The 18,122-nt window shown below is 44.1% G+C and overlaps 1 protein-coding gene across 5 annotated transcripts in view; it reads left to right on the forward strand.

Moving 5' to 3' along the window:
- HYDIN (HYDIN axonemal central pair apparatus protein) overlaps window positions 1-18,122 on the forward strand; it is a 379,729-nt gene that overhangs the window by 307,742 nt on the left and 53,865 nt on the right. For all 5 annotated transcript variants that reach the window (XM_032326077.1, XM_032326076.1, XM_032326075.1 and 2 more), the window contains 9 exons: window positions 1,956-2,055; window positions 3,755-3,854; window positions 5,795-5,963; window positions 6,403-6,641; window positions 9,293-9,410; window positions 14,389-14,593; window positions 15,276-15,511; window positions 16,521-16,672; window positions 16,772-16,961. In XM_032326077.1, the coding sequence (XP_032181968.1) occupies window positions 1,956-2,055; window positions 3,755-3,854; window positions 5,795-5,963; window positions 6,403-6,641; window positions 9,293-9,410; window positions 14,389-14,593; window positions 15,276-15,511; window positions 16,521-16,672; window positions 16,772-16,961 (1,509 nt within the window). The remainder of the gene's footprint in view (window positions 1-1,955; window positions 2,056-3,754; window positions 3,855-5,794; window positions 5,964-6,402; window positions 6,642-9,292; window positions 9,411-14,388; window positions 14,594-15,275; window positions 15,512-16,520; window positions 16,673-16,771; window positions 16,962-18,122) is intronic.

Here is an 18,122-nt window from a genome sequence, read left to right on the forward strand (position 1 = left end):
AAATGAATGAATGAATGTCATTGACTTTTGATGCTTGTTGCATCGATTCTGCGACAGTGAAGGGATTATCCAAGCTTCTCTTTGAATACTTGCAGGGATAGAAAACTTACTCTCAAAGCAGCGTGATCTTCCTTTGAACAGGTCTATTAATTCTTCCTTGGGCTGGGTTCAGATTTCCAACTGTCACTTCCATGAATTAATCCTGTTTCTACTTTTGGGTCCACTCAATGAATCCAGGCTCTCTTGTCACTCACCTATGACTACCTTAAGGTAGCCGAACACAGATACTTAGAGATTCATTTAATCAACAATTGGTTTTGAATATCAGAGGGTGGTGGTCCACATTTTAAACACCAGTCTCTACACAGACAGGGTCTCTACAACAATGACCCAGGTCGCATGGCTGGTGTAGGGTCCCAGCTTTGTCAGCTTCATCCTTCTGTGCTGGGTCATGGAACCTCCAGGGGTTCCTATGGGGGCGATGTGGGGGAGGCAGGCAAGATGGGATACTTGGAGAGGTCATGTGACAGATGTTTACCAGCTGGTATGGAAACATTTCTTAATTTTAGGGATGACATAGCATCCCTATGTGTTCTAGTCAGAGCAGACACAATGAGCTTCCCCTCTGGCTCCTTAAAGTTGTCTAAGGTTTCTCTTCTCCAGATTCCTTCAACATCTACATGAGGAAATGCCTTGCTTTCTGGTCCCCTTGGAAAGTGCTCTGGTGAACTCATTTTATTTTATTTGTGTACCTCTTAAATTGTTCATCCTGTTTCCCTCAGTTACAAAATTTAACCTCCACCCTCTACTCCAATAAGAAAGCAAAGGAAATAGAATGTTCTAGGTGCATGGCATCTATCGGGAGAAAGGTACTGTGTAAATCCTGGAAATGGTAATCCAGATCGTTTGTCCTGTTTTGCCCTCCTGCTGCCAGTCCTTTTTGTCATCTCTGTCAGAGGCTGAGCAGCAAAAGAAGGTAAAACTTAAGTGGGTCCAATTTGCTCTGTGAAACGTTGGCAAAATGCGCAATGAAAAACAAGATGGAAATTCTGAATTAAAACTCGAGTTTGGTGACAGCTACCAACTTCCCACTTGACACCAAGCACAAGTCATGCAGAGCTGGTGACTTTATTTCTCAACTTGAGGTACCACCAGAGAGGCAGGGGTGTCCGGGAGAGCTACCCCCCATGGCCAACGGCTCTTCCCCTTGATGAATGGACACTTTATCACCCTCTTGTTTGTCTCAGGAGTTAAAAGTAGGGTCCAGCTGACAGCTGACAGCGGTTCAGGTGCTCCTCGGAACAGGGAGGGAGGGGACAGTGAGCACCTTGGGGACGGGGGCAGGCTTGCTTTTTTTTTTTTTTTTTTTTTTTTTTTACACTTCCAACTTGAATAGTAAAGGTGTTCACTTAAATAAAACATTTGAAATTTCCTGGAGAGAAACACTAAACACACTTATTTTATATGAAAATCTAGTGCTTTTTCCATAGTTTGAACCAGAAACAAACAGAAGAATTCAGATTTATAAAATCAGGAAAGCAAGGGTGATTGACAACGTGCAAGTTTTCTGTTTCAACGGGCAGAAAAATGCTCTTCAGGTTTATTTTATTTAGAAGTTCCAAAGAACACTTTGCTTTGTATGTATACTCATAGCCCCAAACTTCAATAATGCAGTGAAAATCACGCAAATAATTTCAACCTCATAAGTGGACAAGATGAAAAATGCAGTCGCTTTTCCCCATTCTTATATTGATTGTCTACACTGGCATTTCCCAAAGGATGTTATGAGAACACCAGTCATACCAAATGGTCACTGAAGACAAAAGCTAAATACATCTTCAAAATATTCTCTACCACATCTCCTGCTTCATCATTCCTGCTGCGTGGCACGTAGTTCCAGCTCCAAGTCCCCCATGGATCTTGCTTTTACTGAAGAAACCCTTTTACCCTAACAGGTTTTAGATGCAGAAAATCTCGTTGGTGTGGTTCAGATTGAAAACATCTTGGTCTTTGCAGAGTCTTACGACGTCGCCTTGGACATCACCTTCCCCAAAGGTCTGTTGACCCCTTCAGGGAAAGGGTGTTTAGAAGTTACGTCTTTGAGTGCAATGTATTCCTTATGTAGAGGAAGACCAATGGCTGTTGGCGAGGGCGTGGAATTTCAGCAAATAGTGATGCAAGCCCCAGAGTAGTGTTGGCAAAATGACTACAAGAATCTTAGTTTTCTCCAGCTAGAGATGACAAGGGGTGCCGATAATTACAAAGTTGGCAGAGCTCTTTTCCTACCTGCATTAGTCTTCCCTCACTGCTGTAACAAATTGCCACAAATTGTGGCTCGTAACAATATGGATTTATCATCTCACAGTTCCATGGGTCAGAAGTCCAAAACTGATCTAACTGGGCTAACATCAAGATATCGGCAGAGCCACGTTCCTTGATGGAACTCTGGAGGAGAATCCATTTCTTCACCTTTTCTAGCTTCTAGAAGCTACCTACATCCTTGGCTCATGGTCCTTTTTTCTCCATCTTCAAAGCCAACATCGTTGGGTCAGGTCCTTCTCACACCATCATCTCTCTTATTCTCCACTTCTGTCTCCCTCTTCTACTTGTGTAGTAATTACAGTAGGCCCCCCCGGAGGATCCAAGATACTCTTTCTATTTTAAAGTCAGATGATAGATAGATAGATAGACAGACCGACAGAGTCAGCTGATGAGCAACCTGAATTCCATCCATCACCCCCCTTTACCATATGACCAAGCCGATTCACAGGTTCATATGCATATTTACAGCATATTCATGGGGATAAGGGCACGGAGACCTTCTGAGGGCACAGAGCATTATTCTGCCCACTGCACTGCCCTCACACTCAGGTTAGACCCTCCCTGTTGGCATGCAGTTTTCCATTACTCTTGCTTCTTCTGCTTGTCCTCCTTCTCAGCAAGATTTAGAGAACATGAGAGCTGCCTGTTTGCCTAGATGTCATGAGTCTATGTACAAGGATATTTATTGCAGCATTATTTGTACTAATGGAAGATTGGAAATAACCCAAATATCTATTAAGAATGGAACGCTATTGGGGCACCTGGGTGGCTCAGTGGGTTAAGCCGCTGCCTTCGGCTCAGGTCATGATCTCAGGGTCCTGGGATCGAGCCCCCCATCAGACTCTCTGCTCAGCAGGGAGCCTGCTTCCCTCTCTCTCTCTTTGCCTGCTGCTCTGCCTACTTGTGATCTCTCTCCCTCTGACAAATAAATAAATAAAATCTTTTTAAAAAAGGAACACTATTGCCATAGAAATAATATTATAATAATAAATTATAGAACAGCATATCATGGTGTATTTTATGACCATTAAGATCATCACATTTATAATGAATTTTTAATTATGTGCGGAAATGCTTATGAGGCAGTGCTAAGTAAAACAATACAAATTTATATGTAATATTCTAACTATGTTGACTATATACTTGATGCAAAAAATTTTTTAGCTACTAGAAGTTTTAACTAAAGGAAATCATGAAGGGAAGGACAGCGGTCCTAAGATGGAGGGAGCTAAAGTAGGTGCCGAAGCAGAGTCCATCGTTTGTTTGCTGAGACTCAGTTACGGGCAGTTTTCTCAGCTGCAGTGTTTTCAGAAAATAAATTTTCTGAGCTTGACACCATGGATTTTCCATGGGAACTTCAACAGGAAGTTCCTCTGCTTCTGACTCCCATGCCATCTAATCCCCCTCCCCACCCTGGTTGCGGCCTCTGCAGGAGCTGAAGGAGGCCTTGACTTTGGGATCGTGAAGGTCATGGAAGAGGTGAAGCAGCCCCTCCAGCTGAAGAATCGTGGGAAGTATGAGATCATGTTCAGGTAACCTGGAATCCATCAGGCATATGGTCATCCACCTCCACTCATGGGGAGGAAGTGCTGTCTGGGAGGTAAAAACAGAAACCTGATTGAGGACATCGTAAGAACCATTTCTGTTTGTAGCCTCTCTCAGGCTTCAAATGAATGAAATTCCAATTGCTAAGAGCAGAGGTTTTCATGCTGCTCTCAACCCTGTGGCTTTACAGGGACCCTTGAAGTCCCTCTCAAAGCACCCAGAGCCATAGGGCCCTGGGGGTGGGAGAGAGCCTCAGAGGGAGAGGTCGGGAAGAAGACGCGCTAGGCGAGGGGAGGGCTGTGTGTGGAGGGAGGGGCTGGAGGTAGAGACTTGGCCTTCAGCGGACCTGCCCCCCTCTTGGCTCCAGTCTGTTTCATAAGTTGACGTTCCATGTAAGATTTCATATGGAAAAAGGGCTTTTTCCAATTTTCTTTTTTTAATTTTGAGAACCACTGTGTTATAGAACCCAAAGGGTGGCCTGGCGGAGTGGAGCTCCAGCTTGTGCTCATTTCTCGGGATGAGAAATGAAGGACTAAATAAGAGATTTCTCAGAGAGGAAAGGGTGGTGCCAGGTGGGGGGAGGGAGGAGGTCACTCAGGTAGGGCCACACAACCCTTGGGGGCAATGCCAGCAGCTATGGCCAATCTGTTCTATGGAAGATGATCCTTCTGCTGCAAGAATTTGTGGTTGATAAAGGGACTTCCCCCTCACAGACTTAGAAGAAATTCCGTGCATTCACCATAGCTTCATTTCAGCTAAAAGAAGGCTGAAATGGGAGAAGTCCCACCTCAGGGCTACCATTCCTAGACCCATGCATTGAAATAGATAAATATAGGGGCGCATGGGTGGCTCAATGGGTTAAGCCGCTGCCTTCGGCTCAGGTCATGATCTCAGGGTGCTGGGATCAAGTCCCGCATCAGACTCTCTGCTCAGCGGGGAGCCTGCTTCCCTCTGTCTCTCTCTGCCTGCCTCTCCATCTACTTGTGATTTCTCTCTGTCAAATAAATAAATAAATAAATAAATAAATAAATAAATAAATCTATAAAAAAAAGAAATAGATAAATATAAATAGAAGCTTAACAAACCTAGAAGAAAACCACTGACCCCTTGGAATTAGCGCTGAGTGGGATCCTGCTGGCTTCTGAGTTTTGTTGTAGGTTATCACAGAATGTTAGTTCTTCTCTTCTCGATTACATGGACCAGTCACTCTTGGGATGGAGCAGGTGATCAAAATTCATAGAAAGAACTTGCGGGAAAGTGAGGAAGCTCAGGCACCAAGCATGCAGCAATGGTGTGGCCATGTCTCCTGGAGCGTGGGGGTGACATTTAGGTCCCCAAAGAAACTCCAGGTGCCCCACCTCCGCTTGAGTTCCTTGCTCCTGTTGCAGTCCCTCTGCCATTCTCATGAGTCAGCTGCTCTCTGGGGCTTCCCACCTCATCCCCACTAGGCCATGGCCTCCCTTTCCAAGTACCTCTGCTAAATGGCTTCTGCCCCCACTTTCTCTGTCTTTAGATCCCCTGGCTTCTGCATCACTGTACCCTGTGTATGTGCTAATATTCAGTCCTAGAGAGGGAGGAAGGAACACAGAGAGAGAAAGGGAGAGATAGGGGGAGTACTAGACAGACAGAAAGATGAACTCATTTAGTTGGTCCATATCCAGCATCAAGTGTCCCTGTTGGACAGAGACCTCCTGCAAAGGAACCTTTTGACCTCAGGCTAGAGATGGCTATCTTTGCCTCAAGCATCACTCACCGGCCGAGTCAGTCCTGGCCGCAGAGGGGGGCTCACAGAGTCCAAAGCACAGTGGGCACTTCCAGACACAGTGCTTAAGCAGACATGGCTGACACTCAACCATCAGCAGTCTCCTCTCTAGTATCTTGGGTTCCCCAGAATGATTTCAACTGGCCTTTCATTCTCATCTTTCAGCTTTTCTGTGGACTCCTTGGGGATTTTGGCAACCAATGTAAATTCCATGATCTCTATCCAACCCAAGAAGGGCTCATTAACCTCAGCGGAAAAGCCCACAAATGTCCAGGTGTTATTTCGTGCAAAAAAGGAAGTGAAGATTGAACACCAACCAATTCTGCGCTGTCAGGTAAAATAGCTCAAAGGGGGGATTCACTCAGTGACAGGATAGTGGGACTCATGTCAAAAATAAATAAATAAATAAAGGCTACATCGCCTAGCCCATGCTCCAGGGTTTGGTTAGGTGGGGGGCTGTGCAAAGTCATCAGCAACCAAGAGTACCAGACAAGCAATAGAGCCATGATCTTTGGAGAGCTGAGTTCAGACATCAAGTGCAAGAGAAGAGAAGTGAAAGAGGAGGCCAGTTCGGTCCACGTTGATCCATGGCTAACACCTAGTAAGTTTGATATCAGTATTTTCTAATACTGTTGGTGCAATAATATGAAGAAAATGAAAGAAAGAATGAAATTGGCTTCATGGCAGTAACAAAAACAGAGAATGAGGTAGACAGTCCTGGAATTCCTGGAGCATAGTGGCTGACATCTTCCCAATCCTTCCTCTCTTTCTAGATTATTGAACCCAATATCACAGAAGGAGGTGAAACCATTGCCAGCATCCCAATCAAGTTTTCTGTGAATGCGGTGTACTCTAAATACAACATCAGCCCCTCCTCCATCATCAACTTTGGGGCTTTGATCTGTGGCACTCGGAAAAGCGCCACCTTCAGCATAGAAAATCAAGGTGTTACTGACTTCAAGTACGCCCTCTATAGGCTGACTGGGGAGAGCCCCATTCATCAAAAGAAAGTGTAAGACAAGTCTATACTTACCTCCTGCCATTCTCTGGTTAATTAGTGCATTGTATTTTATGAAGAGCTTTCAAATATTTTATCTACATTCACCCAATCCCCTTTTCGTGGGGTGAGGTCACTAAGGTTTAGAAATGGCTTGTCTGGGGCACCTGGGTGGCTCAGAAACCTCTGCCTTTAGCTTGGGTCGTGATCTCGGGGTCTGGAATCAGCAGGGAGCCTGCTTCCCCTTCTCTCTCTGACTGCCTCTCTGCCTACTTGTGATCTCTCTCTCTGTCAAATAAATAAATAAAATCTTTTAAAAAATATCTGAAAGAATGAAATGGCTTGTCTAAGATTAGGCAAGAAATCACCAGTAGATCTCAGTTCTGAACCCACATCTCTGCCCTCAGATTTTGTATGCTTTCTTACTGTCACTCATGTGATAGATTTAATTGAACAAATATAAAATCTTCCATGTGGGGTTGTGACTGTTGTCCTGGTGCTTATAACATGCTGCAGGACTCACAGTAAGTCATTGTCCTATTTACTGTCCTATAGGATGTGGAGGGACTAATATAACCACAAACTAAGTCAAAAGAAATCAGAGCTGTCCCTCACATGTGAGGTGGCAGAAGGTACCCCAGCAATACAGACAAGGGAAGCACACTGCTGCCTTCCGTCTAGGCACTGTCACAACAGCTCTCTTAGTTGTTCCAAAGGCAAAACTCTGTATTCTTCACAAGTCAGCTCTTAATTCTCTAAAACACTTTACCTTTTTGCATGCTTTTGGCTTTTGATGATCATATCCTTTTCTTGGCAAATTAAGTATAGTTTTACCAGGGGCACCTGGGTGGCTCAGTGGGTTAAAGCCTCTGCCTTTGGCTCAGGTCATGATCCCAGGGTGCTGGGATTGAGCCCCACATTGGACTTTCTGCTCCGCAGGGACCCTGCTTCCTCCTCTCTCTGCCTGCCTCTCTTCCTACTTGTGATCTCTGCCTGTCAAATAAATAAATAAAACCTTTTTAAAAAAGTATAGTTTTACCAATTCCCAAGCCTTTTTGTCCTAATTAATTGACTCCCTAATTAGTTAATTAGTTTAAAATGGACTTTCCAGTTAATTGTTTTAAATCAGACATTCCTTGAGTTGGTCCGAAATTTGTGGGTTATTGTTAAGCTGTTTAAATCAGACATATCTTGTTTGTGATTGTTTTGCATTTTTGTAGATACCCTCTTCCATTGTGGCTAAGTTTGAACATATCAAGAAATATTGGGCTAAGCTATCTAAAATCTATTTCTAAAGAGAAAAAAAGCCCTAGCCTTTTTTATTTTTAGCCTTTATAATAAAAGTTGGTGCATGATTCTTGCTTATTAATACTAATGTTTGCTTCACACACACAAAAATAAGTCTCTTCCTTCCTAATTTAATTTCAACTTAATTTATGCAACTTTTTTAGCATTTATTTTATCATAATTTAATACTGCTTATAGATATAATGATATATTTGTATTTGCTTTATGTTGTTTTAGTTTTAATTTGTTTTTCATCTTAGTGTGTACAAATTCATGCAAAATACTCAAAGGGGGTTGAAATGTAATTGTTCTGGTCACTGAGCAAGTAAATGCTGAACTAGATAAAACTCTCAAAAGTTTAAGATTGCACCTCAAATGCATTGGATGTTGTAGGTTAACTGGCCTCCAGAAAAACTAATTACTGAATAAACTAGCTTTAGGTGAAGCAAACAGAACTTAAGTTCGAGCTATTGCCTAAACTCAGTTTAAAAACACCATGACTGGGGTGCCTGGGTGGCTCAGTGGGTTAAGCCTCTGCCTTCAGCTCCGGTCATGATCTCAGGGTCCTGGGATCAAGCCCTGCATCAGGCTCTCTGCTCGGCAGGGAGCCTGCTTCCCCACCCTCCTCTCTCTCTCTTCCTACTTGTGATTTCATTTTTAAGATTTTATTTATTTACAAATAAAATCTTAGAGATTTTATTTATTTATTTATTTATTTTATTTATAAATAAATAAAATCTTAAAAATGAATAAAAATAAATAAATAAAAACACCGTGACTATAAATGTGAAGAAAAGGGACAGAATTTAAGTTTTTATTTGACATCTCATTTTTTTAAAGTAAGATCGGGTTACAGATTTTTCTACAAATAATTTTCTTTTTTTTAATATTTTATTTATTTATTTGACAGACAGATCACAAGTAGGCAGAGAGGCAGGCAGAGAGAGAGGAAGAAGCAGGCTCCCTGCTGAGCAGAGAGCCCGATGCGGGGCTCGATCCCAGGACCCTGGGATCATGACCTGAGCTGAAGGCAGAGGCTTTAACCCACTGAGCCACCCAGGCGCCCCTACAAATAATTTTCTATAAGTAATTTTCACACACTGCTTTCCAGAGAACTCAAGTAAACACTTAAACATTATTGTTTTCTTGCAGCAATTTTCAGTGTCCTTATGAATCATATTCAATAAGTCCAATGACTTTATAATTAATTGTCTTATCATTGTTGAATAAGGTCTGCTAATGGTAAATAAGCTGACTTTCCCAGATGCCCCCTTGGCTATCTCTCCCATTCTTGGGAGAAGAGACCATGCAATTAGCTGACAGGTCGTACTTAATGTCACCGCCCCAACCTGAGGGTGTCCTCTTGCTTCTTTAATCAGAGTCAGCCATGTCAGACATGCAAGATCCCGGGAAAGCGACAGCTTCTACAAGCCTGGCCCTTCCAAAGCAACCAAGTTGTCTGATGCAGTTCAGAAAGAAATAAATGTCACAAACCAGGTGAGCACCCTTTTCCTTGTCAAAGGAACCCTATAAGGCTGTCTTCCAACTAGTTCCCTCCTGCCTAGTGCTTGCCACAGATACCTCCCTATGCTAGCAAGATCTGAACCTACTGTGGCAGGAATACTAGCTCTCTTGAAATATCACTTTTATTTTCAGGCAAAGCATTGACTTTTCTTTTGATATCCTCTTTTGTTTTAAAACCTTCATTGGTTCTCATTGCCTTAAAACTAAGTTTCATCTCTTCATATATGTTTTAATCATGGATCACCTATTTATAAGAAACAAAGCCCATTTGGACTGGCTTAAATAAAAGCAGGTTTGAATACTTCTGCTCTAGTAAGATGAAATAGATTTACTTCATCTTTCTTGACAGAGTGATGTCAGAGAAACCCCACTCAAACAGAAGATCTAAATAAGATTCTGAGTCTCATAATAGCTAAAATTCCCAGGTTTCAAATCAAAATCATGCATCGTACCAAAAACGAGGAAGATCTCAAATTGGAAATAGGCAATAGGTGCCAACCTTAATATAACTGTTAGAATTGTCTGACAAAAATCGTAAAGCAGCCAACATAAAAATGCTTCAAAGAGCAATTAAAAACATGCTTGGAACAAATGAAAACATAGTTAGTTCTCAACAAAGCAAGAGAAGATGTAAAGAATCAAATAGAAATTTTGAAAGTGAAAAAATAAACAAAAGTTAACTCCGTTGGTGGGTTCAACAAGAGGATAGAGGGGATAGAAGAAAAACTCCATGAACCTGAATACAGAACCATAGAAATTCCTCTCTCTTTTTCCTATTGCCCTCATAACAAATTACCTCAGACATAGTGGCTTAGGACAATACAAATTTTTTAGCTTATACTTCTGTAGGTCAGAAGTTTGACATAAGTCTCACTGGGCTAACATCAAGGTTTTGGCAAAGCTGTATTCTTTTCTGGAGACTTTTCTGGAGACTTTTCCAGCTTATAGAGGACACCTGTCTTTCTTGGTTCATGATTTCCTTCCTCCATCCTTAAAACGAGCCATGATGGATCAATTTCTTCTCACATCACATGACTCCAGCCTCTTCCATAGTCACATCCCTGTCTAACTCTCTTAGGTTTGCTCCTTCCACATATAAGGACCCCTGAGATCACACTGGTCCCCGGATAATACAGGATAATCTCCCCATCTCAAAATTCTTAATTTAGTCATATCAACAAGGTTGGTTTTTTTTTTTTTTCATGTAGGGTGACATATTCGCAGGTACCAGGGATTAGGATGTGGACATCTTTGGGAAACCATTATTCTACCCAATCTAAACAAGAGAAGAAATAAACTCTGTTTTGAGTTCTATTGAAAAATCTATTTGAGTCTAATGAATTAAAAAATGAACAGACCCTGAAGGACCTGTGGAAAAAATCTAATATCCCTGTCCTCAGATTTCCAGAAAGAGATAAGAAATAGGGTTGGGCTGGGACAGCTAGCTGGCTCAGTTGGTAGAGAGTGTTTTCATGTGACTCTTGATCTCTGGGTCATGAGTTTGAGCCCCACACTGGGGATAGAGATTATAAATAAATAAACTTTAAAAAAAGAAAAGAAAAGAAATAAGGTTGGGCTGAAAAGGTACTTAAAGAAATGATGACCAAAAGCTTCCCAAATTTAGCAAAAGATGTAAACTTATAGATTCAAAATCTGGGCAAATCCCAAATAGGACAAACCTAAATAAATCCACACCCACACACATCATAGTCAGACTTCTCAACACAAAAGAAAAAAAATCTTAAAACCAGTGAAAGAGGAATGACCTTACATATAGAAAGGAAACTATTTGAATGACAGCAAATTTCTTATCAAAAACCATAGGGCCCAGAAGAAAATGGCTCAACATTTTGCAAGTGCAGGAAGTAGACAACTGTGATGCCTGAATCTTACATACATACATATCAAAATATGCCTCAGAAAAAAATGGAAAGTTAAAGTATTCTAAAATGAAGGAAAATTAGTTTGTTACCAGCAGGTTTCTCCCAAAAGACTGGCTAAAGGAAGTTCTCTGAACAGAAATAATAAAAGAAGGAATTGTGGAGGGAGCTAGCTGGCTCAGTCGATAGAGCATATATGACTCTTGATCTCAGGGTCATGAGTTCAAGCCCCACATTGTGGGTAGAGATTTCTTGGAAAAAAAATCTTGGGTGGCTCAGTCAGTTAAGCATCCGACTCTTGATTTTGTTTCTTCATGATCCCAGGATTGTGAGATGGAGCCCCATGCTGGGCTCTGCACTCAGCAGGGAGTCTGCCCCTCCTCGCACCCCCTCAGATAAATAATCTTTTTAAAAAAGATTTTTTTTATTTATTTGACAGAAAGACACACAGTGAGAGAGGGAATACAAGCAAGGGGAGTGGGAGAGGGAGAAGCAGGCTTCCTGCTGAGCAGGGAGCCCAATTTGGGGCTTAATCCCAGGACCCTGGGATCATGACCTGAGCCAAAGCCAAATGCTTAACGACGGAGCCACTCAGGTGCCCTAAATAAATCTTTTTAAAAATCTTTAAAAAAAAAAAAAAGAATTATGAAACATCAAGTAGGAAGTAGAATCATGGAGGCAATTATGTATGTAAATTCAATAGACTTCCCTTCTCCTCTTGAGTTTTCTAAATAATGTTTATCAATTAAAGCAAACATTAGAACACTGTCTGATATAACTGTAAATGGATGTAGAGGAAATATTTTAGACACTTATAAAAGGCAGAGGGTGAATAAGCAATTGATCGACAACGTGGTAAATACTATAATTGAAGTGTGTGTGGAGGGAAAAGCTCCAGAAAGGTGAAGGAATAAGTTCTGTTGTTCCTGGTAACTGTTACAAGTCACTGAAGGCTTCCTAGAAGCCTTCCTAGTGCATTGTGGATTATGTTTAGTTACAAGTAACACCCCAACAGTAGTGGTCTAAACAGAGAGGATATGGGGGTTTTTTCTTCTTTTTTTATTAGTTTAAGGGTAGAATTTATGATTCATGAGTTGCATGTAACACCCAGTGCTCATTACATCAAGTGCCTTCCTTAATGTCCATCACCCCATCCCTGACCCTCCTCCCCTCCAGCAACCCTCAGTTTGTTTTCTAAAGTTAAGAGCCTCTTAGGTTTGCCTAGGATATGTTTAAATAAGGTAGGTAGTTGCTTGTGTTGGCTTAGAGGCTCGTTGAAGTCTGTGAGTCTTTTGACCTCTCCTCGTGGTTCCAAGATCATTGAAGTCTGTGAGTCTCTTGACTTTTCCTCATGGTTCCAAGACAGCTACCGCAGCTCTAGCCAGCACATGTGCATTCAAGGCAAAAATAAAGAGAAAGTAGGTACTCCGCACTTTCTGGACATCAGTAATTGTTGGCTGCATTTGGATTGAATTTTCTACATATTGGTTTTTATGTCTTCTCAAGTATTTTCCTCTTCAACAGAAGCCTTCTATTTAGTTAACTTGCATAATTTTCTACATATGTTTCTATAACTCTCATCCCTTCTAACATATGTGTCTTCAGGGTTGGGGTTTTTTGGTTCATTTTCACTTGTTTGTTTTGCCTTCTCAATCCACTGTATTTTCTTTACTCCCAGTGAAGCGGCCTCTCTCTAATACCCTCCCTCCTCGTTCCAATGACCCTGCCTGCTCTCCCACCTTGACACTTCACTCTCAAGGTCAAACCCTGGATCTCCCATCAAAGGAAACTGAGGTGCTTCTGAACTCTTGATTTCTAAGGTTCCTTTCTCTGACCACCATTCCTTTCTCGCTACTCGCTGTTTTGAGTCTACCCTTTTCTGCTGTTCTTTGCCTTCAGTGTGACTTTGTTCCTTTGAGACAACATTCAACCATATTCTTATTATTCAAACCTTCTCCTTCTTACCAATTTGTTTTCCTACCAACAGTGGACAATAATAAATTTGATACTAACCATTCAAACAGGCATGAGGTGGTATCTTGTTGTGATTTTGATTTGCATCTCCCTGATGATAGGTGATCACCTTTGTTGACAGATTTTATGAAAAACCTTGCGATAAGGGAGATTACCCTGGATTATCCTCAGCCCAATGTGATCACGAGGCTCTAGTAGTGGTTGAAAGAATGGAGAGATGTTGGTCAAAGGGCATAAACTTCCAGTTATAAGATGATTAGTTCTGAGGATTTAATATTTGCTTGGTGACTCTAGTTAGCAGTACTGTATTATACACTTAAAAGTTGCTGAGAGAGTAGATGGTAAATGTTCTCAGCATACAAAAAAAGAAAAGGTGATTATGTGAGCTGGTACATGTTAACTAACATTATTGTGGTAATCATTTTGTGGTATATTCCAGTATCCAGTCAGCACATTGTAGCCTTAAATTTATACAATATCCTATGTCTATTATATGTCCGTGAGGGGTGTGAGGGGAAGAAGAGGAAGGATGCTCCTAGGAACCAGAGGAGTGTGTGATAATATCCCATTTTCTGAGCCCTAATTCTGTGCCAGAGGCTAGGGGAAGTGGTTCACACACATTTCTTCCTTTGAAGCCTCCAGTGATTCAAGGTAGGGGCTTTAGCCCCATATCATGGACAGACAGACTCAAAGAAGTCAGTTGCCCAAGGTCAAACAGTTAAAATCTAGCAGTGATGGGATTCAGACTCATGAGTATCTGACTCAGAAATCGCAGCCTTACCCGTCTGTGCCCCTCCACCAGGAGATTCCCATCTGGCAGGACTTGTGCAATGTGGAGTAGGTCTGTTTCCTTGAGCTCACACGCCGTCACAGCTGGTCAGAAGGAATGGGCACAGATGGAAAAGCACTGAGGGGGCCCATCCCTGAAGATTCCCAGGGCTCGCTCTGTCTCCAGGAGAAAGCTGGGGTTCAGAGAGAGCCTGTGAGGAGAAGCCCCGTGGGTCCCTCTCGACGCCATCTTACAGCTCTGGTAGAAGAGCTCTGACTCTTCCACCCCCTCTGCCTCCACCCCCCCACCCCCTCCACCATTCCTGCAGGCGCGTTTCACCCACGGCATGTTCACTGTGTACCCCGGATTCGGCTCCATCCCTCCGGGAGGAGTACAGGCCATCACTGTCGACTGCGTGGCTGACCCCGTGGGAAGGTGTGAGGAATTCATAGCGATCGATATATCGGACCGAGACCCAAGAGACCAGCCTGCTGGTATTCCTTACAGCTTGCTGGCCGAAGCCTGTCTACCAGGTACTGGGCACTCAGATTGGACAGCCTCTCCCCTTAAAAGGCCCTCCCACTCCCGCCATGCATGTGGCTGGCACATGTGGCCACACTGCTTCCTCTGGGTCTTTAGAACTTTCTGTGGTGTCTTCAGCCATGTTTTTCCTTAAAGACTTGCAAGGCATATATATACCCCTAAAAGATATTCAGCTTTAAACTCCTAGTCTTCCTGAGTTTGCTCCAGGATTCTCAGACAAATAGAATTATCTGGAAATTGTGGTGTAATGGGGTATGACACAGGACCTGGGAACACCAAAGCCGGCCATTCCCTGTGGACAACATATGCACAGAGAACAATGGTCAGCAATGGCACATACTCTAACTTTAACCAAACAGGATTCAGGTAAAGCACAGAGAGAACTCCTCTTGCTTTGACTATAGGTACCACACAATCCATGCACCAAATGCCCACCCCAGATCCCTCTCCTTAGCACTGGAAGGAACAGAGGGTTGGGGTCTTGTCTGACAGCCAGCAAGAACAGTGCAGAAAAGGAAGAGAAGATAGAATCTGCGCCATGACTCCCGCCCCCTTGTGGGAATTCCCCTACATCTCCTCTATGCGAACCCTCCGTCAGAACACTAACCTTCACACTAGCCAGTACGGAAAGCAGGAGCTGGACCATCAAGCCTCATCTCTCCTTCTCCCCAGCCTTTGTGACCGACAACAATGCCGTGATATTTGAGGAGCACCAGATCTGCAGCAGCGCCACTCTGCTCAACATCCTCCAGACCATAGAGGGTGGGGGGCTCTTTGTGGAGGACGAGAACAAGTTCATCTTCTGCAACGTCCTGGTGGGTCATCAGGCCAAGGCTCGGTTCAAGATCAGCAACGTGGGGAAGATCGCGTGTGATGTGAACATCGTCGTTAAGCCCGTCTCCAACAAGGTAAGCAGCCCCAAATGGCGCTAGCCCGCCAGAGCTGGCATGAAGCCTTGGAAAGAGCTCTTGAAAATCCTGCTGTAGAACTGCTAGAGCTGAGTGGGACAACCTGGCTCTCAGGCCCTGCCAGAAGTCAGATGAGGTCACTGGGTAGTTTCCCAAGAAACCGGATCTTTGTCCCCACGGGTGCTTCCTCTGGGTTTTAAAATGGTCCACACCGGGACGCCTGGGTGGCTCAGTTGGTTGGACGACTGCCTTCGGCTCAGGTCATGATCCTGGAGTCCCGGGATCGAGTCCCGCATCGGGCTCTCAGCTCCACGGGGAGTCTGCTTCTCTCTCTGACCTTCTCCTCGCTCATGCTCTCTCTCAAATAAATAAATAAATAATCTTTTAAAATAAATAAATAAATAAATAAATAAATAAATAAAATAAAATGGTCCACACCAATGAGCAGCCCACTCAGCCATCCAGCACTCGGCTCTGCGTCTAATAGAGGGAACACTGTGGCGCGAGCCAAAGCCGAGTGCCGGCTCGGGCAGGCTGCTTCGTGCTGCCCGTTTGTCTGGAAATGAGGGTTTGGGGGATGTCAGATGATCTCATCCCTTTCATGACTTCTCTCAGACCCTGGTGACATCCAGTCATTTCTCTCTGAACTTTTTCTGGACAGGAAGGGGCAGCTTTTTTCCTGTCCTGCCCTAAAACCATAAAAACGGAACAAGCCTGATTTCTCAAAAATAGGTCTTTACCAAGGGATTGGCAGACATTTATTTTCCTCCTCCCTAATTTGCAGACTATCCCTTGAAAAGAGCAAAGAAACCTTAGTGCTCTCAGCTTAAAATCAAGAGGGGCTAGCCAGTCTCGAATCCCACTGGCCAACCTTAAGAATGAAAAAACCCTTTTGAGGCCTTGCCAGGGTCTCTACAGTCCCTCCAGTCTTCCCCAAAATCCTGCCACAAGGGGGGGGTGGGGACAGAGAAAATGCTGACACACGCTGATCCCTGCCGTCCCTCCCCAGCTCATTGCCCGAATCACTGACATTTTTGAAGTGGAACCTAATAAGATGTGTGTCGCCAGCCGCTCACATGCCTTTGCCACGGTGACCTTCACCCCGCAGGCCATGCAGACCTACCAGTGTATCTTCGAGGCTACCTTGGATGGCTTGCCCAGGTACCAGCTCCCCGGCCCCTCCCTGCAGGCTGAGGAGGGAATGCCGTGCCCAGCACAGCCGGCCCTGCTGACGGGCCTCCCTCCTCCGGCTCCCTGCAGCAACCTGACCAGGAACCGCAGCCTCGGGTTTGATATCTTCGGGGAAGGGACCCTCCCTCGCGTGATCGTGGTGCGGCCGGTTCTCTGCAACCAGCATGGAAACCCCTTGCTCCTCTTCAAGAGGCTTCTGCTCGGTCAGTCAGAGAAGCTGCCTCTCGTCCTCAAGAACAGCGGCACCATCCCCGCCCAGGTACTGCGGGGGTAAAGTGTGGGGCGGAAAGGGAGAAGAAAGACTCAGAAGTCGGACTTTCGGCTTTGAGGTCTCTGCCATCCCTGACCTGTGAGGACTTTGATGTTCCTCACACATTAACCTGTGGAAGGCGTGGGACACGCAGAGCCAAGTCAGCCAGGGGGTCTGCCCTCAAGGAGTGTAAGAAAGCAGAGCACACAGCTCGCCGAGAGTTCCTGCGGGAAGCGTGTGCAGGGGTATACCCTGAGCCGCGCGGGGAGGACTATGGGTATTCTTGGAGTCTTCTTTATCCTTCCATCTTTTTCTGTAATGACCATTGCATTTTTAATAAGGAAGAAGCAAAAGAAACCTCAGTAGGGGTGAGAGATGCCACATCTCAGGGGACTCTTGGTTCAGCAATTAAATTGTTTTTATTTTTATTATTTTTTTTTCTGTTCACATCCGTGTTTTACCAAAAAAAAAAAAAAAAGTGATAAACTGTGTAAGGGTTCCATGAAGAATTGGAGGACTTTTGAGAATGATCTACTCCCATCTAGGGGAATCCAGGAAAATTTCACTCTAAAATGACACAGAAGCTGGGCATTGCAGGACAGCTGGGTTTCAGGAAGGGCGCGTGGCAGGGACTGCATCCCAGCTGGAGAAAGAAAACTATTCAGACAAAGGCACAGAAGCAAAAAATGTGTCGGGCACACCACAGGAACTAGGGGGCCGCCAGCAGCGTGAGAGCGCAGGGGCCGGAAGAGCAGCGGGAGACACAAATCGAGGGGAGAGTAAGGACACCTCGCAGGGGCTTTGGATTCTCTCTGTGTTTTAAACACCGCAAGATGTTCTTACTATCTTGTTGGGTTTTTTTTCAGTTTTTTTATTTATTTGAGAGAGAGAGAGAAAGTGAGAGACAGAGCAGGAGCAACAAGGGAGGAGAGAGGCAGAGGGAGAAGCAAACTCCTTACTGACCAACGAGCCTGAGGCGGGGCCCGATCCCAGGACCCGTGGATCGTGACCTGAACTGAAGGCAGACACTTAACGGACTGAGCCACCCAGGCGCCCCTCATTGTCGGGTTTTGTCGTTCATACAGTTAAGGCTCATTTAGATTCACCCACGTTTGCCCCTTTCATGGCTCCCCCGCTTACACAGCGCACCTTCCATCTGAGCTCCTCTGC

The sequence above is a fragment of the Mustela erminea genome, chromosome 19, assembly GCF_009829155.1.
Source record: "Mustela erminea isolate mMusErm1 chromosome 19, mMusErm1.Pri, whole genome shotgun sequence".
NCBI lineage: Eukaryota > Metazoa > Chordata > Mammalia > Carnivora > Mustelidae > Mustela > Mustela erminea.